Here is a 27,487-nt window from a genome sequence, read left to right as displayed (position 1 = left end):
CATCATTGTGTACAACCTCAACATGATGTCCCAACTCCTATATTCAATGGTGTGAACAATGAAGACAAGTATGCTAAATGCCTTCTTAACCATCCAGTCTATCAATGATGCAACTTTCAAACTATTATGTACCTGAACACCCCCAGATCTCTCTGTTCTACAACATGACCCAGGGCTCTCCCATGAACTGTACAAGTCCTGCACTACGTTGTTTTAGCAAAATGCAAGTTCTCACTTTTATCCATCTCTCTCAAACACACTGGCAGACACACACACACCCCCAACACTCTCAACCCCTGAGGCCTATACTCCAACACTTTACCAAGCATGCACTCTCTTCCGCACACGCTCAAGCACAAACTCACATGCACACACACACACATACAACTCTATGGGGTGAATTTGCATTTGCAGAATTATATTTGCAGATGCATGCAATTTCACTCAAAAAGCACACAATCTGCAGGCAGTCAATCTATGTAGTATTTTATAAATTCCTACTTTAGAAATGGAACCAGTCTGATTCCAAGATTGGGATGCAGACAGACTCAAACCTCACACCTGCCATGCATTGTCGGAGCTGAGAAGTTACCTATTTTTATAAAACCCTAAGTCATCATGAGAATGTGACCTAATATATAAATCTCAGAATTTCTTAAGGATACCTGCAACCCATTCGCAAAGATGAAAGACTTAACAGCAATCCAAGTTTGTTCAATATATCCTATCAGTTGCATGACACTGATATTTTGCTATAAAATCTGTGTCTTATGATCCTGCTCCACAGCTGCCCCATGAAGGAGTAGCGCTCCAAAAGCTAGTGCTTCCAAATAAATGTGTTGGACTATAACCTGGTGTTGCGTGATTTTTAACTTTATCCACCCCAGTCCAAGACCAGCTCCTCAAAACAGTTTCGAGTGAACACATCCCACACCTCCCAGTGCTGCCAGTAAACTTTACAATGCTGCTGAAATGATGCAGCACCTGCACTCCTGAAAAATTTACAATTTCTAACGATACTAGCTCCTCATTCCCTGCTCCATCTGATACAACATTGGAAACTTAGTGCAGGAGGCTGAAGGAAATGAGCAGCTTTAAAACAAAAAACACTTGGAGCTCACAGCTTTCAATGAGAGTCTGAGGCCAGCAGTAGGTTCAGGTAACCTTTATTGTGACTCAACTTTGCTACAGCTTCACATCCCCTCAGCAAAATGGCATAGAAAAAAGTAACTGATAAGTTACTGATAACGGATAAGAGGCATAGACAGAGAACACAGGGAGCCAACGCCTTCAACATATTGTCTAACTATCACCATTGTTAACAGCTAACCCGAGAATGCAACATTTTAAAAAAAAAGTTTTGTGATTTACACATGAAAGAAGTGAAACTATCACTGTATTCTAACAGATCAATTTTTCAATGTATAATTTCAGTTACATCACACTGTAAATTTTTGCTATAGATTATGTGTTAGGATTGAGCCCTCCACTATCACCTGATGAAGGAGCGTCGCTCCGAAAGCTAGTGTGCTTCCAATTAAACCTGTTGGACTATAACCTGGTGTTGTATGATTTTTAACTTTGCACACCCCAGTCCAACCGGCATCTCCAAATCATAACCTTTTGTGTAGCACTTTAGCAAATGCCTTCTGAAAGGCCAGATATATTCCATCTACAGGATCTCCACTATCCAATTTGTTTGTTACAGCTTTGAAGAACTTAGTCAAATCTGATTTGCACTGTATAAAACCATACTGATTCTGATGGATTAAGTTTTGAATTTCCAAATGTTCTGATATTGCTTTCGTTACAATTGATTCTAACACCTTCCCAACAACAGATGTTAAACCAACTGGTCTGCAATTTCCCACATATTACCTCGCTCCCTTTTTGAATACAAGCATTATATTCACATTTTTCCAATGTGTGTGTGTGTGTGTGTGTGTGTGTGTGTGTGTGTGTGTGTGTGTGTGGGGGGGGCGGCGGAGGAGGAGGAGGAACGGGGGCGGCGGAGGAGGAGGAGGAGGAACGGGGGCGGCGGAGGAGGAGGAGGAGGAACGGGGGCGGCGGAGGAGGAGGAGGAGGAACGGGGGCGGCGGAGGAGGAGGAGGAGGAACGGGGGCGGCGGAGGAGGAGGAGGAACGGGGGCGGCGGAGGAGGAGGAGGAACGGGGGCGGCGGAGGAGGAGGAGGAACGGGGGCGGCGGAGGAGGAGGAGGAACGGGGGCGGCGGAGGAGGAGGAGGAACGGGGGCGGCGGAGGAGGAGGAGGAACGGGGGCGGCGGAGGAGGAGGAGGAACGGGGGCGGCGGAGGAGGAGGAGGAACGGGGGCGGCGGAGGAGGAGGAGGAACGGGGGCGGCGGAGGAGGAGGAGGAACGGGGGCGGCGGAGGAGGAGGAGGAACGGGGGCGGCGGAGGAGGAGGAGGAACGGGGGCGGCGGAGGAGGAGGAGGAACGGGGGCGGCGGAGGAGGAGGAGGAACGGGGGCGGCGGAGGAGGAGGAGGAACGGGGGCGGCGGAGGAGGAGGAGGAACGGGGGCGGCGGAGGAGGAGGAGGAACGGGGGCGGCGGAGGAGGAGGAGGAACGGGGGCGGCGGAGGAGGAGGAGGAACGGGGGCGGCGGAGGAGGAGGAGGAACGGGGGCGGCGGAGGAGGAGGAGGAACGGGGGCGGCGGAGGAGGAGGAGGAACGGGGGCGGCGGAGGAGGAGGAGGAACGGGGGCGGCGGAGGAGGAGGAGGAACGGGGGCGGCGGAGGAGGAGGAGGAACGGGGGCGGCGGAGGAGGAGGAGGAACGGGGGCGGCGGAGGAGGAGGAGGAACGGGGGCGGCGGAGGAGGAGGAGGAACGGGGGCGGCGGAGGAGGAGGAGGAACGGGGGCGGCGGAGGAGGAGGAGGAACGGGGGCGGCGGAGGAGGAGGAGGAACGGGGGCGGCGGAGGAGGAGGAGGAACGGGGGCGGCGGAGGAGGAGGAGGAACGGGGGCGGCGGAGGAGGAGGAGGAACGGGGGCGGCGGAGGAGGAGGAGGAACGGGGGCGGCGGAGGAGGAGGAGGAACGGGGGCGGCGGAGGAGGAGGAGGAACGGGGGCGGCGGAGGAGGAGGAGGAACGGGGGCGGCGGAGGAGGAGGAGGAACGGGGGCGGCGGAGGAGGAGGAGGAACGGGGGCGGCGGAGGAGGAGGAGGAACGGGGGCGGCGGAGGAGGAGGAGGAACGGGGGCGGCGGAGGAGGAGGAGGAACGGGGGCGGCGGAGGAGGAGGAGGAACGGGGGCGGCGGAGGAGGAGGAGGAACGGGGGCGGCGGAGGAGGAGGAGGAACGGGGGCGGCGGAGGAGGAGGAGGAACGGGGGCGGCGGAGGAGGAGGAGGAACGGGGGCGGCGGAGGAGGAGGAGGAACGGGGGCGGCGGAGGAGGAGGAGGAACGGGGGCGGCGGAGGAGGAGGAGGAACGGGGGCGGCGGAGGAGGAGGAGGAACGGGGGCGGCGGAGGAGGAGGAGGAACGGGGGCGGCGGAGGAGGAGGAGGAACGGGGGCGGCGGAGGAGGAGGAGGAACGGGGGCGGCGGAGGAGGAGGAGGAACGGGGGCGGCGGAGGAGGAGGAGGAACGGGGGCGGCGGAGGAGGAGGAGGAACGGGGGCGGCGGAGGAGGAGGAGGAACGGGGGCGGCGGAGGAGGAGGAGGAACGGGGGCGGCGGAGGAGGAGGAGGAACGGGGGCGGCGGAGGAGGAGGAGGAACGGGGGCGGCGGAGGAGGAGGAGGAACGGGGGCGGCGGAGGAGGAGGAGGAACGGGGGCGGCGGAGGAGGAGGAGGAACGGGGGCGGCGGAGGAGGAGGAGGAACGGGGGCGGCGGAGGAGGAGGAGGAACGGGGGCGGCGGAGGAGGAGGAGGAACGGGGGCGGCGGAGGAGGAGGAGGAACGGGGGCGGCGGAGGAGGAGGAGGAACGGGGGCGGCGGAGGAGGAGGAGGAACGGGGGCGGCGGAGGAGGAGGAGGAACGGGGGCGGCGGAGGAGGAGGAGGAACGGGGGCGGCGGAGGAGGAGGAGGAACGGGGGCGGCGGAGGAGGAGGAGGAACGGGGGCGGCGGAGGAGGAGGAGGAACGGGGGCGGCGGAGGAGGAGGAGGAACGGGGGCGGCGGAGGAGGAGGAGGAACGGGGGCGGCGGAGGAGGAGGAGGAACGGGGGCGGCGGAGGAGGAGGAGGAACGGGGGCGGCGGAGGAGGAGGAGGAACGGGGGCGGCGGAGGAGGAGGAGGAACGGGGGCGGCGGAGGAGGAGGAGGAACGGGGGCGGCGGAGGAGGAGGAGGAACGGGGGCGGCGGAGGAGGAGGAGGAACGGGGGCGGCGGAGGAGGAGGAGGAACGGGGGCGGCGGAGGAGGAGGAGGAACGGGGGCGGCGGAGGAGGAGGAGGAACGGGGGCGGCGGAGGAGGAGGAGGAACGGGGGCGGCGGAGGAGGAGGAGGAACGGGGGCGGCGGAGGAGGAGGAGGAACGGGGGCGGCGGAGGAGGAGGAGGAACGGGGGCGGCGGAGGAGGAGGAGGAACGGGGGCGGCGGAGGAGGAGGAGGAACGGGGGCGGCGGAGGAGGAGGAGGAACGGGGGCGGCGGAGGAGGAGGAGGAACGGGGGCGGCGGAGGAGGAGGAGGAACGGGGGCGGCGGAGGAGGAGGAGGAACGGGGGCGGCGGAGGAGGAGGAGGAACGGGGGCGGCGGAGGAGGAGGAGGAACGGGGGCGGCGGAGGAGGAGGAGGAACGGGGGCGGCGGAGGAGGAGGAGGAACGGGGGCGGCGGAGGAGGAGGAGGAACGGGGGCGGCGGAGGAGGAGGAGGAACGGGGGCGGCGGAGGAGGAGGAGGAACGGGGGCGGCGGAGGAGGAGGAGGAACGGGGGCGGCGGAGGAGGAGGAGGAACGGGGGCGGCGGAGGAGGAGGAGGAACGGGGGCGGCGGAGGAGGAGGAGGAACGGGGGCGGCGGAGGAGGAGGAGGAACGGGGGCGGCGGAGGAGGAGGAGGAACGGGGGCGGCGGGAGGAGGAGGAGGAACGGGGGCGGCGGAGGAGGAGGAGGAACGGGGCGGCGGAGGAGGAGGAGGAACGGGGGCGGCGGAGGAGGAGGAGGAACGGGGGCGGCGGAGGAGGAGGAGGAACGGGGGCGGCGGAGGAGGAGGAGGAACGGGGGCGGCGGAGGAGGAGGAGGAACGGGGGCGGCGGAGGAGGAGGAGGAACGGGGGCGGCGGAGGAGGAGGAGGAACGGGGGCGGCGGAGGAGGAGGAGGAACGGGGGCGGCGGAGGAGGAGGAGGAACGGGGGCGGCGGAGGAGGAGGAGGAACGGGGGCGGCGGAGGAGGAGGAGGAACGGGGGCGGCGGAGGAGGAGGAGGAACGGGGGCGGCGGAGGAGGAGGAGGAACGGGGGCGGCGGAGGAGGAGGAGGAACGGGGGCGGCGGAGGAGGAGGAGGAACGGGGGCGGCGGAGGAGGAGGAGGAACGGGGGCGGCGGAGGAGGAGGAGGAACGGGGGCGGCGGAGGAGGAGGAGGAACGGGGGCGGCGGAGGAGGAGGAGGAACGGGGGCGGCGGAGGAGGAGGAGGAACGGGGGCGGCGGAGGAGGAGGAGGAACGGGGGCGGCGGAGGAGGAGGAGGAACGGGGGCGGCGGAGGAGGAGGAGGAACGGGGGCGGCGGAGAGGAGGAGGAACGGGGGCGGCGGAGGAGGAGGAGGAACGGGGGCGGCGGAGGAGGAGGAGGAACGGGGGCGGCGGAGGAGGAGGAGGAACGGGGGCGGCGGAGGAGGAGGAGGAACGGGGGCGGCGGAGGAGGAGGAGGAACGGGGGGCGGCGGAGGAGGAGGAGGAACGGGGCGGCGGAGGAGGAGGAGGAACGGGGGCGGCGGAGAGGAGGAGGAACGGGGGCGGCGGAGGAGGAGGAGGAACGGGGGCGGCGGAGGAGGAGGAGGAACGGGGGCGGCGGAGGAGGAGGAGGAACGGGGGCGGCGGAGGAGGAGGAGGAACGGGGGGCGGCGGAGGAGGAGGAGGAACGGGGGCGGCGGAGGAGGAGGAGGAACGGGGGCGGCGGAGGAGGAGGAGGAACGGGGGCGGCGGAGGAGGAGGAGGAACGGGGGCGGCGGAGGAGGAGGAGGAACGGGGGCGGCGGAGGAGGAGGAGGAACGGGGGCGGCGGAGGAGGAGGAGGAACGGGGGCGGCGGAGGAGGAGGAGGAACGGGGGCGGCGGAGGAGGAGGAGGAACGGGGGCGGCGGAGGAGGAGGAGGAACGGGGGCGGCGGAGGAGGAGGAGGAACGGGGGCGGCGGAGGAGGAGGAGGAACGGGGGCGGCGGAGGAGGAGGAGGAACGGGGGCGGCGGAGGAGGAGGAGGAACGGGGGCGGCGGAGGAGGAGGAGGAACGGGGGCGGCGGAGGAGGAGGAGGAACGGGGGCGGCGGAGGAGGAGGAGGAACGGGGGCGGCGGAGGAGGAGGAGGAACGGGGGCGGCGGAGGAGGAGGAGGAACGGGGGCGGCGGAGGAGGAGGAGGAACGGGGGCGGCGGAGGAGGAGGAGGAACGGGGGCGGCGGAGGAGGAGGAGGAACGGGGGCGGCGGAGGAGGAGGAGGAACGGGGGCGGCGGAGGAGGAGGAGGAACGGGGGCGGCGGAGGAGGAGGAGGAACGGGGGCGGCGGAGGAGGAGGAGGAACGGGGGCGGCGGAGGAGGAGGAGGAACGGGGGCGGCGGAGGAGGAGGAGGAACGGGGGCGGCGGAGGAGGAGGAGGAACGGGGGCGGCGGAGGAGGAGGAGGAACGGGGGCGGCGGAGGAGGAGGAGGAACGGGGGCGGCGGAGGAGGAGGAGGAACGGGGGCGGCGGAGGAGGAGGAGGAACGGGGGCGGCGGAGGAGGAGGAGGAACGGGGGCGGCGGAGGAGGAGGAGGAACGGGGGCGGCGGAGGAGGAGGAGGAACGGGGGCGGCGGAGGAGGAGGAGGAACGGGGGCGGCGGAGGAGGAGGAGGAACGGGGGCGGCGGAGGAGGAGGAGGAACGGGGGCGGCGGAGGAGGAGGAGGAACGGGGGCGGCGGAGGAGGAGGAGGAACGGGGGCGGCGGAGGAGGAGGAGGAACGGGGGCGGCGGAGGAGGAGGAGGAACGGGGGCGGCGGAGGAGGAGGAGGAACGGGGGCGGCGGAGGAGGAGGAGGAACGGGGGCGGCGGAGGAGGAGGAGGAACGGGGGCGGCGGAGGAGGAGGAGGAACGGGGGCGGCGGAGGAGGAGGAGGAACGGGGGCGGCGGAGGAGGAGGAGGAACGGGGGCGGCGGAGGAGGAGGAGGAACGGGGGCGGCGGAGGAGGAGGAGGAACGGGGGCGGCGGAGGAGGAGGAGGAACGGGGGCGGCGGAGGAGGAGGAGGAACGGGGGCGGCGGAGGAGGAGGAGGAACGGGGGCGGCGGAGGAGGAGGAGGAACGGGGGCGGCGGAGGAGGAGGAGGAACGGGGGCGGCGGAGGAGGAGGAGGAACGGGGGCGGCGGAGGAGGAGGAGGAACGGGGGCGGCGGAGGAGGAGGAGGAACGGGGGCGGCGGAGGAGGAGGAGGAACGGGGGCGGCGGAGGAGGAGGAGGAACGGGGGCGGCGGAGGAGGAGGAGGAACGGGGGCGGCGGAGGAGGAGGAGGAACGGGGGCGGCGGAGGAGGAGGAGGAACGGGGGCGGCGGAGGAGGAGGAGGAACGGGGGCGGCGGAGGAGGAGGAGGAACGGGGGCGGCGGAGGAGGAGGAGGAACGGGGGCGGCGGAGGAGGAGGAGGAACGGGGGCGGCGGAGGAGGAGGAGGAACGGGGGCGGCGGAGGAGGAGGAGGAACGGGGGCGGCGGAGGAGGAGGAGGAACGGGGGCGGCGGAGGAGGAGGAGGAACGGGGGCGGCGGAGGAGGAGGAGGAACGGGGGCGGCGGAGGAGGAGGAGGAACGGGGGCGGCGGAGGAGGAGGAGGAACGGGGGCGGCGGAGGAGGAGGAGGAACGGGGGCGGCGGAGGAGGAGGAGGAACGGGGGCGGCGGAGGAGGAGGAGGAACGGGGGCGGCGGAGGAGGAGGAGGAACGGGGGCGGCGGAGGAGGAGGAGGAACGGGGGCGGCGGAGGAGGAGGAGGAACGGGGGCGGCGGAGGAGGAGGAGGAACGGGGGCGGCGGAGGAGGAGGAGGAACGGGGGCGGCGGAGGAGGAGGAGGAACGGGGGCGGCGGAGGAGGAGGAGGAACGGGGGCGGCGGAGGAGGAGGAGGAACGGGGGCGGCGGAGGAGGAGGAGGAACGGGGGCGGCGGAGGAGGAGGAGGAACGGGGGCGGCGGAGGAGGAGGAGGAACGGGGGCGGCGGAGGAGGAGGAGGAACGGGGGCGGCGGAGGAGGAGGAGGAACGGGGGCGGCGGAGGAGGAGGAGGAACGGGGGCGGCGGAGGAGGAGGAGGAGGAACGGGGGCGGCGGAGGAGGAGGAGGAGGAACGGGGGCGGCGGAGGAGGAGGAGGAGGAACGGGGGCGGCGGAGGAGGAGGAGGAGGAACGGGGGCGGCGGAGGAGGAGGAGGAGGAACGGGGGCGGCGGAGGAGGAGGAGGAGGAACGGGGGCGGCGGAGGAGGAGGAGGAACGGGGGCGGCGGAGGAGGAGGAGGAACGGGGGCGGCGGAGGAGGAGGAACGGGGGCGGCGGAGGAGGAGGAGGAACGGGGGCGGCGGAGGAGGAGGAGGAACGGGGGCGGCGGAGGAGGAGGAGGAACGGGGGGCGGCGGAGGAGGAGGAGGAGGAACGGGGGCGGCGGAGGAGGAGGAGGAGGAACGGGGGCGGCGGAGGAGGAGGAGGAGGAACGGGGGCGGCGGAGGAGGAGGAGGAGGAACGGGGGCGGCGGAGGAGGAGGAGGAGGAACGGGGGCGGCGGAGGAGGAGGAGGAACGGGGGCGGCGGAGGAGGAGGAGGAACGGGGGCGGCGGAGGAGGAGGAGGAACGGGGGCGGCGGAGGAGGAGGAACGGGGAATGGGGGGGGGGGGAGGAGGAATGGGGGGAAAGGAAAGGAGGAAAGAGGAATGGGGGGAAGGAGGAAGGAGGAATGGGGGGGGAGAGGAAAGGAGGTATGGAGGGGGGGGGGGAGAGGAAAGGAGGAATGGGGGGGAAAGAGGAGAGGAAAGGAGGAATGGGGGGGAGAGAGTGGAAAAGGAGGAATGGGGGGGGGGGTGAAGAGGAAAGGAGGAATGGGGGGGGGGGGGAAGAGGAAAGGAGGAATGGGGGGGGAGAAGGAGGAATGGTGGGGGGGGGGGAAGGAGGAATTGTGGGGGGGGGGGGAAAGGAGGAATGGTGGGGGGGGGGAAGGAGTAATGGTGGAGGGGGGGGGGAAGGAGGAATGGGGGTAGTGAGTGAGAATGGGGAAGTAAGAATAATAGTGATTATAGCAGGGGATTTTAATTTTCCAAATGTAGACTGGGGCTGCATTTTGTTAAGGGTTTAGATAGAAAGGACTTTGTTAATTAGAATTAGAATCCCTGCTGTGTGGAAACAGGCCTTTTGGACCAACAAGTCCATACCAACCCTCCAAAGAGTAAGCTACCCAGACCCATTCCCCTACATTTACCCCTGATTAATGCACTTACCCTACACATCCCTGAACACTATTGAAAAGTCTATAGCCTTAACACTTGTCCCCAAACATGTATACCAAACGTAATGCTGAATTACAGAACACATTTACTGCACACTAGAAAGCAAAGAGGACAGGCAAGGAGGAACCCGGAATGTGCAGAAGATCAAAGGTTAAGTGTATAGAAGAAAGGTTTCTGATTGAATATGTGGATGTACCTACTAGAGAAGGTGCAAAACGTGACCTACTCTTGGGAAATAAGGCAGGGCAGGTGACTGAGGTGTCAGTGGGGGAGCACTTTGGGGTCAGCGACCATAATTCTATTAGTTTTAAAATAGTGATGGAAAAGGATAGACCAGATCGAAAGGCTGAGGTTTTAAATTGGAGCAAGGCAAATTTGATGGTATTAGGCAAGAATTTTATGAAAGCTGCTTGGGAACAGATGTTCACAGGTGAAGGGATGTCTGGAAAATGGAAGCCTTCAAAAATTAGGTAATGAGAGTTCAGAGACAGTATATTCCTGTTCAGGTGAAAGGAAAGGCTGGAAGGTGTAGGGAATTGTGGATGACTAGAGAAGTTGAGGTTTTGATTAACAAAAAGAAGGAAGCATATAACAAGTACAGATGAAAGAAATTGAGTGAATCCCTATACTATAAAGGCAGTAGGAGCATACTTAAGAGGGAAATCAGGAATGTGAAAAGCGGACATGAGATAGCTTTTGCAAATAGTGTTATGGAGAATCCATAAGGGCAAAAAGGGTAACTATGGAGAGAATAGGGCCCCTCGAAATTCTGCCTTTGTTTGGAGCCACAGGAGATGGGGGAGATACTGAGCGAGTATTTTGCATCAGTGTTTACTGTGGAGAAGGGCATGGAAAATATACCGTAGAATGTGGGGAAATAGATGGTGACATCTTGAAACATTTCCTTATTATAGAGGAGCAGGTGCTGGATGTCTTGAAACACATAAAAGTGGATAAATCCCCAGGACCTGATCAGGTGTACCCTCGCACTCTGTGGGAAGCTAGGGAAGTGATTGCTGGGCCCCTTGCTGAGATATTTGTATCATTGATAGTCACAGGAGGGATGCTGGAAGATTGGAGGTTGGTTAACGTGGTACCACTACTGAAGAAAGGTGTAAGGAATTGGCAGGGAACTATAGATCAGTGAGCCTGACATCGGTGGGCAAGTTTTTGGAGAGTATCCTGAGGGACACGTATTTGGACAGGCAAGGATTAGTTAGAGATAGTCAGCATGGCTTTGTGCATGGGAAATCATGTTACGTCTCATCAATTTGATTGCGGGTTTTGAAAGGAGAAAGCGAGGACTGCAGATGCTGGAGGTCAGAGTCTAGATTAGAGTGGTACTAGAAAAGCACAGCAGGTCAAGCTGCATCCGAGGAGCAGGAGAATCAACATTTCGGGCATATGCACTTCATTCTTATTTCTGATGAAGGGCTGAAACCTGAAACATTGATTCTCCAGCTCCTCGGATGCGGCCTCACCTGCAGTACTTCTCTAGCACCAAACTCTCAACACTGAGTTTCTTGAAAAAGTAACAAAGAACAATTAGAGCAGAGCGGTGGACCTGATCTATATAGACTTCAGTAAGGTGTTCGACAAGGTTCTCCATGGGACACTAGTTAGCAAGGTTAGATCTCATGAAATACAGGGAGAACTAGCCATTTGGATACAGAACTGGCTCAAAGGTAGAAGACAGAGGGTGGTAGTGGATGGTTGTTTTTCAGACTGGAGGCCTGTGACCAGTGGAGTGCCACAAGGATCAGTGCTGGGTCCACTACCTTTTTGTCATATATAAATGATTTCAATCTGAGCATAAAAAGGTATAGTTAGTAAATTTGCAGATGACACCAAAATTGGAGGTGCAGTGGACAGCAAAGAAGGTTACCTCAGATTACAACAGGTAATCAGGTGGGTCAATGGGCTGAGTGGCAGATGGAGTTTAATTCAGATAAGTGTGAGGTGCTGCATTTTGGAAAAACAAATCAGAGCAGGACTTATACACTTAATGGTAAGGTCCTAGGGAGTGTTGCTTAACAGAGACGTTGATAGTTAGTTGAAAGTGGAGTCGCAGGTCAAAAGGATAGTGAGGAAGGTATTTGGTATGTTTTCCTTTATTGGTCAGAGCATCGAGTATAGGAGTTGCGAGGTCATATTGTTGCTGTACAGGACATTGGTTAGGCCACTCTATGATCTCCTTACAAGTTTGTTTCCCAATTTCCCTGACTATTAGGGGGTCTATAATACAATCCCAATAAGGTTATCCTCCCTTTCTTATTTCTCAGTTCCACCCAAATAACTTCCCTGGATGTATTTCTGGTAATATCCTCCCTCAGCACAGCTGTAATGCTTTCCTTTATCAAAAATACCATCCCCCCCTCCTCTCTTGCCTCCCTTTCTATCCTTCCTGTAGCACTTGTATCCTGGAACATTAAGCTGCCAATCCTGCCCATCCCTGAGCCATGTTTCTGTAATTGCTATGATATGTTCCATGTTCTTAACCATGCCCTGAGTTCATCTGCCTTCCCTGTTAGAGCCCTTGCATTGAAATAAATGCAGTTTAATTTATTAGTCCTACCTTGTCCCTGCCTGCCCTGTTTGACTCGCTTCTCTTTTACGTCACATTCTCGAGATGACTTGAGGTCTTATTAAAAAAAAGGTGGCATTTCAGCTCAAACAATGCATGAAAGGTGTGATGTTCGAGTCTGTCAGTATCCCAATCTTGAATTAGATTGGTTCTATTTCCAAAATAGGAATTTATAAAATATTACATGGATTGGCTGCCTGCAAATTGCGTGCTTTTTGAGCAAAATTGAATGAATCTGCAAATATAATTCTGCCAATACAAAGTCACCCCATAGAGTTGTATGTGCACGCGTGAGAGAGTTTGTGTGGAGAGTGCATGTAAGCATGTGTGCATGCTTGGTAAAGTGTGTGTGATGGATGGAGTATAAGCCTGTCAGAGTGTTGGTGGGGTATATGTGTGCGTGTGTGTCTGAGAGAGCTATGAATAAAAGCAAGGGATTGAGTTTTGCTAAAACAAGGACGGGCAGGACTTGTACAGTTAATGGTAGGGCCCTGGATTGTGTTGTAAAACAGAGACATGGGGGAGTTTGGGGGAGGGGGGGGGGGAAATGGGGGGGTGGAGGAGGAGTTCGGTACATAGTTCTTTGAAAGTTGCATCACTGGTAGATAGGGTGGTTAAGGAGGCATTTAGCACAAATGCCTTCATTGTTCACACTGTTGAGTTTCGAAGTTGAGACAGCATGTTAAGGTTGTACAGAATGTTGGTGAGGCCACTTTCGAGTACTGAGTACAGTTGTGGTGGCCCTGTAAAGGAAGAACTCTATTAGAGGGGGTTCGGTAAAGATTCACCAGAACGTTGCCAGGACCGGAGGGTTTGAGCTATAAGGAGAGAGTGGCGCACAGGAGGTTTAGGGGTGACCTCATTGAGATTTATAAAATCTGAGGAGTGGAGGTAAGGATTATAGCAAAGGGCTGTTCCTTAGTGTCAGGGTGCTCAAAACTGGGGGGCATATTGTTTTAATGTGAGAAGAGAGAGATTTAAAAGGAACCTGAAGGGCAACGTTTTGACAGTGTTGTTTGCATGTGAAATGAACTTGCTGAGGATGTGGTAGATGCAGGTACAGCTACAACATTTAAATGACATTTAGATGAGTACACGAATAGAAAGGTTTAGAGGGATATAGGCGAAATGCAGGCAAATGGGACTAGTTTAATTTGGGAATCGTGGTCGGCATGGACGAGTTGGACTGTGCTGTATATGAACCAGAAGTAATCTTATTCAACCCAGTAGAATTCTGAAAGGGGCCTGACAGGATAGATGCAGATAAAAGTGTCCTTTGTTGGGGGTGTCATAGAATCCTGACAACGTCGAAGCAGGCCGTTCGGCCCATCTATTCCATTCTGGCCCTCCGAAGAGCATCCCACCCATACCTACCCCCTTACTCTGTATTTCCCATGGCTAATCCATCCTAACTTGCACATCCCTGTCAATAGGACTCTGTGTGAGAACCTCTCCAGCTATGTCGAAGGCATCTTGAAACCCATCGTTCGGGGAACCCCTAGCTTCCGTCACAACACTATAGATTTCTTAGAGAAACTCAGCATCCATGGACCAGTCGAACCGGGAACATTCCTCGTCACAATGGATGTTTCAGCACTCTACACCAGCATCTCCCATAATGTCAGCATCGCGGCAACAGCCTCATTACTCAACACCAACAACTGCCAATCTCTGACCACCGTCCTACAACTCATCCACTTTATCCTTGAGCACAACGTTCTTCATCCAGACAGATGGAACAGCCATGGGACCAAATTTGCACCCCAATATGCCAACATTTTCATGCACAGGTTCGAACAAGATTTCTTCTCTACGCAGGATCACCAACCAACACTATACACCAGGTACATTGACAACATTTTCTTCTTCTGGACACATGGAGAGGAGTCACGGAAAAAGCTATACAGTGATATCAACGTGTTCCATCCCACCAAACTCATCATGGACAATTCTCTACTATCTGTCTCATTCTTGGACACCTGCATCTCCATCAAGGATGGGCAACACCTCAGCACCACATACAACCTCAAACCCACGGATAACCTCCCGATGCTACACTTCTCCAGCTTCCACCCAAAACAGCCACTCCCTTATGGACAAGCCGTACGCATACACAGGATCTGTTCAGATGAGGAGGAACATGATGGGCACTTGGAAGTACTCAGTGATGTTTAACTCATTGACTGCCAGTTCTGACATGCCATGGTGAACCATGGGAAATGCAGGGTTATAGTTTCATAGTAATAGAAGTAAGAGTAGGCCATTTGGCCCATCCAGTCTGCTCCACCATTCATTAAGATCATGGCTGATCTATCCATCGTCTCAGCTCCTCCCCCCTGCATTGTCCCAACTACCCTTAATTTCCTTATCATGCAAAACTCATCCAACCTTGTCTTCAATATACTTAATGAAGCTGCCTCGGGCAAAGAATTCCATAGATTCATGACACTCTGGGAATAGTGGTTCCTCCTCATTTCTGTCCTAAATCTACTCCCCCTAATCTTGAGGCCTGGCCTCATCCACCACCAGAAATGAGTGTATAGGGGAGGGCTGCATTCCCACAGTGCAATGAATTCCCATTTCCTACCAAAATCCCAGATGTACTCACTTAGTTGCTGTCTCACAATTGAAAGATTTTACTGTAACTACTTCTGCTCCCAGTAAGGGCAAAACCTCTTTGAAAGTTGCCCAGAAAGTCCATTCCTCACAACCACATTTCTGCTTTCACCGAAGACGATTAGAGTCATATAGCACGGAAACAGACCCTTCAGTCCAACTCGTCTGTACCGACCAGATATTCTAAATTAATCTCATCTCATTTGCTAGCATTTGGACCGCATCCCTCTAAACCCTTTCTATTCATGTACTCAGCCAGATGCCTTTTAAATGTTGTAACTGTACCAGCCTCCTCTACTTCCTCTGTTAGTTTGTTCCATACATGCACCACCCTCTGCATGAAAAAAAACTGCCTCTCAGGTCCCTTTCCTCACCCACCTTAAACCTATGCCCCTCTTGTTCTTGACTCCCCTTTCATGGGAACAAACCTTGACTATTCACCCTATTCATGCCCCATATAAACTTCTAAGGTTACCTCAGCCTCCAATGCTCCAGGGAAAACATCCCTGGCCTACTCAGTCTCTCCCTGTAGCTTAAACTCACCAACTCTGGCAACAGCCTTGTAACTTTTCAGAACCCTTTCAAAGTTTCACAACATCTTTCCTATAGTAGAGAGACCAGAACTGAATACAGTATTCCAGAAGTGACCTCCAGTCATGACCTCCCAACTCCTATACGCAATCCACTGATCAATAAAAGAAAGCATACCAAACACTTTCTTCACTACCATCTCGACTTATGACGCCACTTTCAAGGAACTATGAACCTACACTTCCTGTCTCTTGGTTCAGGAACACTCCCCAGGACCTGACCATTTAGTGTACAATTCCTGTCCCAATTTGCCTTTCCAAAATGCAACAGCTCACATTTCTCCAAATTAAACTCCATCTGCCATTCCTCAGCCCATTGGCCTATTAGATAAATTATCATTCATAGGTGAACTCACTTTCCTCTCTTATTCCTGAGAAGCTGAAAATCTCTGTCCCACACACTCTCCCTCAATTTTCACTTTGCTGAGCCTCATCCTGAAGGGCCTGGATCGTGCCGATGAACAGGCCCACACTCAGGGGGATCTAATTAAAATATACAGAATACTGAACAGCCTGGCCAGAATGGACATTGGGAAGATGTTTCCACTGGTAGGAGAGACTAGGACCCAATGGCACAGCCTTAGAGCAAAGGGAAAACCTTTCAGAATGGAGGCAAGGAGAAACTTCATCAGCCAGAGAGCGGTGAATCTGTGGAATACATTGCCACAGAAGGCTGTGGAGGACAAGTCACTGAGGAAGTTTAGGACTGAGATAGATCAGTTCTTGAGTATCAAAAGGATTGAGGGTTACGGTAAGAAAGTGGAAGAATGGGGTTGAGAAACTGACCAGCCATGATTAAATGATGGAGCAGAGCTGATGGACAGAATGCCATTATTTCTGCTCCTATGTCTTGTGGTCTGTTGATGTCCTGGACACACTGTCAGAATTGGGAGCAGGAGTAGGCCACTTGGTCTTTCGAGCCTGGACCAGCATTGAACAGATCATAACTGGATATGAATCTACCTCCATCTAGGTGGATAGGCAGAGACTTTTTCACTGGAAGAAAGTGAGGGCTGCAGATGCTGGAGAGCAGAGTCGAGAGTGCGGTGCTGGAAAAGCACAGGTCAGCCAGCATCTGAAAAGCAGGAAAATTGACATTTCGGGCATAGTCCTTCATCAGCGCTCCTGCTGGTCGATTTTGCCAATTGAGACACAGATCTGGATCAACATTTCTCTAGTCTACCCCCTCCCTGGATTCGCTCCCTCTCCTTTCGGTTGCTGCAAGTCAACAATTAAACCCCAGAATGAAAAAATATATTGAAAAGGGGGTGAGAAAAGAAAGAGAGTGTTGTACTCACAGATGTTAGACAGAGGAAGGAAGTTGCAGTCTGGGCTGAAGCTCAATCTTCATTCTGAGAGAGGGGAGCAGCAGCAGCTTCAGAAGATCATGGTCCACCTACTTTCAGACAGTAGGGGAGTTCTGATTGGCAAGAGGACAAGTCTCCTTCAGGTCCTCCAATGCTCCTTATCGGTGCATCAAAAGAAGGTCAGAGCTGAGCGTGCTGGAAAAGTACAGCAGGTCAGGCAGCATCCGAAGAGCAGGAGAACTTAAATTTTGGTGCATAAGCCCTTCATCAGGAATCTTTTCTGACGATGTAGAAATGCAGATCTGGATTGCAGGTCTGGGAAAATGAGGCTCTGAGGACTGACTGCTGGTTGAGTAGATGGCGGCGCATGTCTGATAGTGTGGAGTGGAGGATTCAGAAAGAGAATCGTTGAAGGTTTCGGATTTGTAGTATGTACTGGGTATCCTGTTCAGGTCCAAACTGGGTTGGTCTGAATGTGGTCCGGGCTGCATGTGAGATCAGATGGTTCCCATAGGCAAACACTGAGAAAGGAGATGTGGCTGTGATAGTCAAACTGCTTGTGGATGTGGCTGAAGAAATTCAGGGCAGAGGTTCAGGACTTGGGGGGGTACAGTGAGAGGGGGACTCACAGATCTTTGTAGACAGGAGGAGAACTTCTTCCAGGTAGGCATCCATGAAAGAGGCTTCGCAGTAATATTGAAATCAACTAGGAAAAAGTTAGGACTGCAGATGCTGGAGATCAGAGGCAAAAGTGTAGTGCTGCAAAAGCACAGCAGGTCAGGCAGCATCCGAGGAGCAGGAGAATTGATGTTTCGGGCATAAGCCTTTCATCAGGCTGGCTTAAGGCTGAAAGGACTCAAATGATTCCCAATGAAGGGCTTATGCCCGAAACATCAATCCTCCTCCTCCTGGGATGCTGCCTGAGCTGCTGTGTTTTTCCAGCACTACATTGTCAGTGCTAATTTTGAATATCTGGTCGGCATGGACGGGTTGGACCAAAGGGTCTGTACAACTCTATGACTCCAAATAATAAGAAGCATACTTTGACAAATTACAAACTACTGTACATCCATGTTAACAAGACTTAGTACATCACATGCTTTATTAACCATTCTCAAAAAGTCCTTCAATGACTGAGGAACATATACATGCTGGTGCATAATCTCCTTCACTATTATTTACAAATTAACCTCAGCAATTGCACAAGTAACAGCACCAGGATTTTTTAAAAAGTGAGGGTAAACAGCACAAGGATTTAAACAGTGAAGGTAAAAAATCACAAGCAGATGTAAAGTGAGTGTAAAATGTGACTATGACAGGACAGGCCCCACATTCCTTCCCCTCCGTCCCCCCCCAACCTGCCTCACCTTTCACCTCCCGGGCCCAGTACCTTCCAGGTGGCCCCAGAGTTGACACAGGGGCCGCCCCACGACCAGTAGAACTCCACCACCCAGGCGGCCGACGGGTTCCCAAACAGGCCCTTAACCCCATCCGCCTCCAGAATGGTCACCGGCTCCTGCCTGCTGTACAGCCGGGCGGTGTGGCCCGTGACACAGCAGCTGCACCAGGAAGGCGGCGGTGCCCAGTGACGGGTGTCTGCCCCCGGGGCCGCACGGCGCCATTTTCCTAACGGCCGCCCCTTCCCCGCTCGAGCGACTTCTCCTCCCAACCGCCTTCACCCCCCGCGTGACGTCAGCTCAGGGGGATGGGCGGGGCCGGGGAGCCTCACCGTCACCAAGTAACAGACACCTCGCGCTACAACTGCTCATTCACAAAAACAAACTCTCCTGTCTCGCTCTGCAGCTGCAGGGGGGACACTGCCACGTTTCGAGGAGCCCTGTCTACATTGGGAAAGCTCACGGCTCAATTTAAACAGATATTCCGACATAATAACAAAACAGTCATATCTAAAGGGGGAAATCTGCATTTTAAAGGGACATGGACATTTTAACAGACTACTTCTGCAAATAAAGAGATTTAATTCACAAGAGCTCGTGGGTCCACAGTTAAAATGCTTTGAACAACCGTTTTTTTTAAATTTCCCTGCCTTCCCAGGATATAGAATTTCTTCCACCAGAAATTGTTTGCCCAGAAAAAAATCCAGCAGGAATATGATTATGGAGCTATCAATAAAAATGTCTAATTTGGGTCACCCAACGTTATTAATGGAATAACATATCTCTTCAAGGTTACAGTTTGATTTACCCATTCAAAATTCCTTGAATTTAAGGTGTTCTAATTGCAGTTTCAATTAGGATCCATTAAAAGCAGTATCCAGTCTCATCTGAGTGCAGAACCAACTCAAACTGACTGAACAACCGAAACAACTTTTCTGTATGCACTTTAGATGTGACATCCTCTCTCCCTCTCTCACTGTTGACCCAACGGGATTTCCAAGGCTGGAAGTACCACTCTCGGAATACAATTGCTGATCTACAGTTTGCTTCTGCTGCTGAACATAAGGATTTAAAAGCTGATCTCGCACAAAGCACAAAAACAGACTGTTCACCCGTGCCTGCGCAGAGGATAAATTTCACTTGGAGAAGATCACAAAATAACAACTGTTACCAGTCCCACAACTCCTGAGTTTCACATGGACAAAGTTAAAAATCACACAACACCAGATTAGAATCCAACAGATTTATTTGGAAGCACTAGCTTTTGGAGCGCCGCTCCTTCATCAGGTGGTTGTGGAGAATTAGATCGTGATCACAGAATTTATAGCCAAAGGAGTCGAGTATCATGGAAATGTGATACATTAAACAATTTTAGATTAAATCTTTCATCTTTGATATGTTAATCCCTGAATCTGTTTTTAATTACCTTCTCAAGAATGTCATTTAAATTCAGAGTTTTTCTCATAACAGGTGTGAATTCTATCTGGGTCTCAATGTTGAGTCAGACTGAGAAAGACTTTAAAAAGGCATGAAGGGTACCTTTTTTTTCCACAGAGTGGTTTGTGTGTGTCACGAATGTCCAGAAGAAGTGGTGGATGCAGGTAACAACATTGAAAAGACATTTGGATAAATACATGAATAGGAAAGGTTCAGAGGGGCATGGGCCAAATGCAGGCAGGTGGGACTATTTCGTTTGTGAGTATAGTCAGCACGGACTAGTTGGACTGAAGGGTGTGTTTCTGTGCTGTATGACTGTAACTGTCCTGTACTGGTCTTAAAATCATTTTCTTGCCTTCCCCCATAAACGCTCACTTATTTGATGTTCAAAAATCAGATGAATGCAGCCTTGGATATATTCAATGACCACCCAACTGCAGGAAGGCATCCGCACTTTACAGCAGAATTCCTCTTGCCAAAAGACCATTTGCCATGCTGATTGCTTACTGCACCTGTCTGACAACTGGCATTGACTGGTGTAGAAGGACGCTGAGGCCCCTTTGAACATCTACACAGCATTCTTGATTAAGGGGTCGTGCCCAAAATGTCGACTCCCCTGCTCCTTGGATGCTGCCTGACCTACTGTGTTTTCCCAGTGCCATACTTTGACTCGGATCTCCGGCATCTGCAGTTCTCCCTTTCTCCACATCCCAATACATCAACGTTTAAACAATACACCTCCTTTCTGCTTTTTTTCACAGCAAAGGCTATAACTTCACATTACAGTACTGCATTTACCATATGTTTGCAAATTGTGGTATTCTCTACATCAGGGAAACCGAGCATTGCAGCTGGGTCCGCAGAGGCTGACCAGACTTCCCCATCACCATCCATTTTAATTCCCCTTCTGATATGACCATCTTTGGCCTCCTCCATTGTCACAACAAACTAAACCGCAACTTGGAGGAACAACACCCCATCTTCCACCTGGGCAGCCTACAGCCCAGAGGACTCAACATAGAGTTCCCCAATTTCAAATAACTTCACTTCTCATCCCCCGATTCCCTTCTCAGCCTCGACCCCTCCTTTCCACTCCTCTCTGCCACCAACAAGATTCCTTCCTCCTATTGACCAATCAGGTCGTACCCTCCACCTGTCTTCACTTATCCCCACTTCACCATCGTGTCCCCAGCACACCCTTTCTCTGTATCTCTCCCTGTACCCACCTCCAGTTATGAACAAAGGTTACACCAAGATGTCGACTCCTCCACCCCCTGATGTCGCCTGGCTTGCTGTGTTCTTGCAGCCTCCTGCCTGTCTATTTTGCCCATTACAACACAGACCTGGACCAACGTTTCCAGAGTCTGTCCCCTCCCATATTCACACCCTTTCCTTTCAGTTTTTTCCAGACAGCGATGAATATGCCCAGTGTTTTGCTGACATTGGCAGGCAAGTGTAATACGCTTTTTGGGGATGTGGGTGTTTATTAATACATTTTAAATGTTCAAATGCCAGTAGGGAAAAAAGGATACAGCCACAATTGTTTTATTGCTTTTGCATTTTGTCTCGCTGCTCAACTTTTGTACATCTTTTCCCCTTGTTGAGAGAGAGACAGTGTCCCAGTGAGCTGACTGTGGGAAGGAGCTTTAACCAGTTACACAGACTAAAGAACTATTACACTATTCGCAGGAGGGAGTGACTGTACACGCTTCCTGAGTGTGATCACAGTTTCACTTGTTCATTAGAAACAGAAAGCCAGAACTCCGGAGAAGTCGTTGAAATGTGGGGAGTGGGGGAAGGGATACTATTCCCTGTCGGCACTGGAGATTCATCAGCTCTGTCACATTGGGAAAAGGCAGTCCTTCAAAACATTACTACAACATTATTTCCCATTGACCTTGAACTTATAAAGTGCCCTGTCATAACATGTTTAATTATAGGTTTCGACATTTTCGCTGACATATGGTAAGGTAAATGGTCTGCAGTTTCCTATTCTCTGTCTCCCTTTTCGAAGGAAATAGTTTACGAATTTAAAGAAACCTTCACTGAAACTAATGGCATTTGGAAAATTAAAACCAATGCGTTAACTATTTCACTGGTTAGTGTTTCTTTAAGAGTTTTGGATGAAATCCTTCAGGTACCTGGAACTTGTCAACTCGTAGTTCCAACAGTTTACTCCATACTACTTCCCTGGTAATTGTAATTTTCTTCAGTTCCTCCTTCCCTTTCAATTCCTGGTTTAGCTAGTTCCAGGGTATTACTTGTATCCTCTCTAGATTCAAGCTCTTTTCAATTCATTTACCATCTCTTTATCCTCCGTTATTGAATGCCCAGACTCATTTTCTATAGAACCAACACTTATTTTGTTAACTTTTTAAAAGAGCGCTGAAGAAACTTTCCTACCTGTTTTTATGTTTTTGGCTAACTTTCAAACCCTAATTGCTGTGCTACTGCCTGCATTATTTCTGATGTTTTGCCCCAGCTCTCAACTCAAGCATCAACCTGTCTGTTTCTTCTATTGAACTGACCTTGATTAAGTGTTGCAAAATGCACAAGAGCAAGTCTTTCCTCTCCAGAACATCTTGGTATTTAATATGATAAAATTCACTTTGAAATATTGTTCATTCAAACTTTACCAAGCACATCCTACAGATTCAAAATTCAACAAAGAGATGCAGTTTTGTTACAATCATTCAGTTTGAAGAGGAAAAACTATTAATTTTGAAGAGAAGTTTGAAAACCCAGTCATTAACTGGAAGAATAATTAATTGTTTTTTTGTTTAAAAATGTGAAAACCTAATCAACAGGAGTAACTTAGCAGAATAGTATGTATGGCATTAAAATTGTAAATCTAGTTTTCTTTCCTTCCCTGCCACAGTTCCCACAAATCTTTATATGAATCTTGATAGTTCATTCACTTTCTGGGAATAGTCCAAGATATGCAATATCTTTCTAGGATTCACTTGAATTCTTCTCAGGATTCCAAGTATATCTGATAATTTTATGAGGATGCCTCCATTAGCTTTTGGCTAAGTGAACTTGTAGATTTCGTTTGAGACTTCAAGGTTTAGATTGATCAGTTTGAATGTTGGTTGAAAACACCGCTGGTTCCTCATGGCTGTCTGTACTTTTAATCTCACAGCAGTGCGTGAATGACTAAGCTGCTGCTGAACACAAACTGCTTTCTGTCAGCAATGCAAACACCACGGTGGGTTGTTTGAGTGTTCTCACCATCTGGGAAAATGATGGGGCAACCTCAGCCAGGATAACACAACAACACTTCTTCCTCAGGAGGCTTATGAAATTCTGAATGTCAATAATGACCCTCACCAACTTTTACAGATGCACTATAGAAAGTGTTATATCTAGATGTGTAGCAACCTAGGCCGGCTACTGCTTTGCCCAGAATGATAAGATACTACAGAAGGTTTTATGCACATCACAGACCATCATGGAAGTCAACCAACACTTCTCTTTGCCGCCGAAATGCTGCCAACATCATCAAATTCTCCTCCAACCCCATAATGCTCTCTCACAACCTCTTTGGTCAGGCAGAAGATACAGAATCTGGAAACACATGCACCAACAGGTTCAGAAAAAGCTTCTTCCCTGCCATTGTTAGACTGATGAATGGACTCTCTTTGTACATATGGAATGATCTACAGAGGAAGTGGTGGAGGCTGGTACAATTACAATATTTAAAAGGCATCTGGATGGGTGAATGAATTAAGAAAGGTTTACAGGGATATGGGCCAAGTATTGGTAAATGGGACTAGATTTATCCAGGTTAACTGGTCAGTATGAACGAGTTAGACTGAGGGCTCTGTTCCGATGCTGGACATCTCTATGACTCTGTCCAATGCCCACTTACCGTCCCCTTCAATAACAGCATAATTGGAAGTATATGACATAGCTACAACACATAATTACAACAATTAATTAAAATCGAATGTGAGAAAACCACGAAGAGCACGTTGAATGTTTAACAATTTAATAACACTGGACAAATCTCTGACCCTTTTCACGTTCCAGTCCTGATAAATGCCATGAGGATCAAAAAGCCTTAACAGAGAGCGAATCTGAAACCCCTTCACTTGCATTCACACTTTCCGCCGTTAGTTGGTACAAGTGTACAGTGCCTTCCCTCTCCCTCCCAGGATGAGGAATAGAAAGGGGGAGATATTGCTTTGCTCCCAGATATTGCCCAGAGTTGGGGAGGTCTCAGTCTGAAACTGATCGGGCTACTTCCGCATTGTGACGTTCACATACGGGGGCGGGACGTCCGGAGGGAGCTGGCCGATGACGATCCCGTGTTCCAAGCTAGTTCTCTTCTATTGGCCACGCGCCATGACGTCATACAGGTCAACTGCGAGCCAATTGGAATCGCTAGATGACCGGAAGGAGACTGGTCCGCCTGCCAATCAGAACCGCCGTATTGACTGAATGCGGAAGTTGGACCATGAGCTTCTGAAGCTCATCCTGTCCCTCTCTCCCAGAATGAAGATTGAGCTTCACCTCAGACTGCAACTTCCTTTCTCTGTCCACCATCTGTGAGTACGGCACTTCCTTTTCGTGCCCTCCCTTTCCATTCTGGGGTTAAACTGCTCAGTTTCTGGCCCTTTATTCCATCCAGTCCATGCTGAACATGATTCTAAAGCAACTAGTCTCCATCTGTCTGGAAGTGGTCTCCCATTTCAGGTAGAAATGAGGAATTTATTCTTTTTTTGTTAGTTTATGGAATGTTCCCCCACAGACAGTTATGGAGACTGGCTCATGGAATGTATTCAATGCTTAATTGAAGAGAATTTTGAGTGACAGGGATATGAAAAGTTATGGAGAACAGCAGGAAATGGAGTGAAGGCCAAAACAGCACAGATATGATTTTATGGAACAGCAGAGCAAACCCCAGGAGCTGAATAGCGCACTCCTGGTTCAATCTGTGATAACCTGTGTCCAGGGCAGGAAGAGACGAGCATAGATCAATCAGTCAACATTTTTCAGCATTTTTAGGAGAATTTGAAGCATGAGGCAATAATACCTAGTGAGAATGGAGGGAGACTGTAGAATTGAGATTCGCATTCTGGGGGATGGAGAGAAGAAAGAATGTTCCACAGGAACCAGAATTGTCTGTTTGGAATTTCTATCCTATGTAGATGGTGATGTCTTCTGTAATCTCCATTTTGCAGGATATGAGAATGGATGGAATTGCAGCCAGATATCTCAAAACAAGATCTGATCGAGACAATCGATTCACTGGCACAGGAATGTTATCAGTCTTTTGAATCTCACTGGATATTTTATTTCTCTTCTGTCCAGTCTGCTTTGAAAGGTTTCAAACTTCAGTGAGACTGAAGTACACAGACTTCAGTGAGCATGCACCAGTGAACTGACTGTGGGAAGAGCTTTAAGCGGGTACAAAGTCTGAAATAGCAACACCCTGTTCGCAGCAGCAAGATATAGAACACCTTCCATTTGTGAGTGGTCCTTCAACTGATTGTCGACACTAGAGCGCGGCGGGGATTCCCACGTGATGGAGAAACCGTGGAAATGTGGGGACTGCGGGAAGGAATTCAAATTCCCGAGCTTGCTTGAAAGCCATCGCCGCCGTCACACTGGAGAGAGGCCGTTCACCTGCTCTGTGTGTGGTAAGGGGTTCACCCATTCATCCGCCCTGGTGACCCACCAGCGGGTCCATACGGGAGAGAGGCCTTTCACATGCAACGTGTGTGGGAAGGCGTTCGTTCAGTTATCCTCCCTCCATAGTCACCAGCGGGTCCACTCTAGGGAGAAACCTTTCACCTGCTCTGTGTGTGGGAAGGCGTTCAACCAGTCTTCCAACCTCCAGAGTCACCAGCGGGTCCACACCGGGGAGAGGCCGTACACCTGCTCTGTCTGCGGGAAGGCGTTCGTTCAGTTATCCACCCTGGTGACCCACCGGCGGATTCACACTGGGGAGAGGCCGTTCACCTGCTCCATGTGCGGGAAGGCATTCACCCAGTCCTCTGCCTTGCTGACCCACCAGCGAGTCCACACCGGGGAGAGGCCTTTCTCCTGCTCAGTGTGCGGGCAGGTATTCACACGGTCCTCTGCCTTGGTGAACCACCAGCGGGTCCACACCGGGGAGCGGCCGTTCACCTGCTCTGTGTGCGGGAAGCACTTCAGTGATTCATCCACCCTGCGGCGACACCGGTGGGTCCACACCAGGGAGAGACCATTCACCTGCTCCACATGCGGGGAGGGCTTCATTGATTCGTCTTCTCTGCGGAGACACCAGCGGGTCCACACTGGGGAGAGACCGTTCACCTGCTCTGTGTGTGGGAAGGCATTCATTCAGTCCTCCAACCTGCAGAGTCACCAGCGGGTCCACACCGGGGAGAGGCCATTCACCTGCTCAGTGTGTGGGAAGGGGTTCATTGATTGGTCTTCCCTGCGGAGACACCAGCCTGTCCACACTGGGGAGAGACCGTTCACCTGCCCCGAGTGCGGGAAGGGATTCAGTCAGTCATGCCACCTGCTCAGACATCAATCCAGTCACACCGAGTAGCGAACGTTTGGATGCTTTGTGGGTGTTACTTGTATTAATATTCAAGAGGGCATATATTCCCTGTTGAGTTGAGCACCTATTAAGACACACTTACTGATTTGGAGCATGTACTGAAGTCAGGAGGTGTGTATCTGTCATGTTTGACTCCGAAGAAATCTGCACCGTGTAAAGATTGGCTCCGGTTTCTCCGATCCCACCAGGCTGCTAGGACGATAACATGGTGTGTGAGATTGTATTTTCGGTCTCTTTACTAACCCACTCTCAAACGCTTTCTATTTAGTCATTCATAAATCTTTTCTAACCTGCTCACAGGAGCCCTATATCTAATAATACTGCTTTCCCATTTTAATCACTCATAACTCTTTCCTATAACATAGCTTCATTCATTCAAAAAATCGCAGTTTTGTAATATATTTTGCTATTACAAAATAGAATAAGTTAAAGCACCTCTTTCAATTCATTCCTTCTTTTTCACACCTTCAAGCCTTATCAGCTCTTGCTACAAGCAGTGTTTAGGCCTATTTCTGCATCAAAGCTACCTCTGAATAACTGTCAACATATTGTTTTCAGAACAATACCTCCCTGCCATCTTATCTCCATGAAAGAATACAATATTAATCAGCCCTTGCCAACCGTCTATCGGGACCTGAATAAATACAGAGCATCAAACAGTTTCCCCGACTTGCAGCCACTGTCCCCTTTAAGAAACTGACTATCGAGGCTGCGCTTCTATGAACTTGCAGGAATGAATGAAACTCATGCTGGTAAATACTAAACAAATCTCACAATCCAGCAGCGATAAACAGTTTAATATCCTTTATTATTTTATTCAGTGCAGGTACAATGTCTAACTTATTTAGAGCATACAGGCTGAGTAATTTTACTAACATTTGCTATCTTAAAAGACAAAAGGACTAACACCTCTTAATTCTGCAAGCACACCACACAGAAAATCTCAATCCTATCGGGAGTAGCAGCCAACGTTTGTGTACAATAGATAAAACAATGGAACCCCATTGTGACGGAATGTTAATCTCTGTAAGATGTTGCTGTAAGGACGGAATTTGTGGTTGCTGAATAAAGAGGCTATTTTCACCAGTTGCTGATTTTGGTCACTATTTGAACACGATCCCACAACGGGAACAGAGAATGCTTGCCCAGTGCTGAAGGTTGGACAAAAAAGAAAACCAAAGTTTCTGACAGCGGCTGACAATCCAAGTGGCGTTTGTGAGAAGTGCCCAGAGCTATGTGGAAATTGTCAGGGTCTGGTTGACCCAACGATGTTCCCGGGCTCTGAGCCACACAACAAGTGGCAGGGTAGAGGGGGGAATGTGGACACAGGTTATGTCCCCACCATTGAGCTGGACAGCACGGAAACTGACCTTTCCATCCAACTTGGCCATGCTGACCAGATATCTGAAATTAATCTCA

The 27,487-nt window shown here is 52.9% G+C and overlaps 2 protein-coding genes across 2 annotated transcripts in view; one reads left to right on the top strand and one right to left on the bottom strand.

Moving 5' to 3' along the window:
• LOC140460919 (uncharacterized) overlaps positions 1 to 18,352 on the bottom strand; it is a 39,367-nt gene extending 21,015 nt beyond the window's left edge. The window contains exon 1 of the mRNA XM_072555646.1: positions 18,046 to 18,352. The gene's annotated coding sequence lies outside the window, so the exon portion shown is untranslated. The remainder of the gene's footprint in view (positions 1 to 18,045) is intronic.
• LOC140460048 (uncharacterized) overlaps positions 1 to 27,146 on the top strand; it is a 99,209-nt gene extending 72,063 nt beyond the window's left edge. The window contains exon 5 of the mRNA XM_072554455.1: positions 25,007 to 27,146. Within this exon, the coding sequence (XP_072410556.1) occupies positions 25,007 to 26,056 (1,050 nt within the window). The 3' untranslated portion in view covers positions 26,057 to 27,146. The remainder of the gene's footprint in view (positions 1 to 25,006) is intronic.
• Positions 27,147 to 27,487: the final 341 nt, after the last annotated feature.

Source organism: Chiloscyllium punctatum, chromosome 36 (genome assembly GCF_047496795.1).
Source record: "Chiloscyllium punctatum isolate Juve2018m chromosome 36, sChiPun1.3, whole genome shotgun sequence".
Classification (NCBI taxonomy): domain Eukaryota; kingdom Metazoa; phylum Chordata; class Chondrichthyes; order Orectolobiformes; family Hemiscylliidae; genus Chiloscyllium; species Chiloscyllium punctatum.
This window is presented reverse-complemented; position numbering and strand designations above follow the sequence as displayed.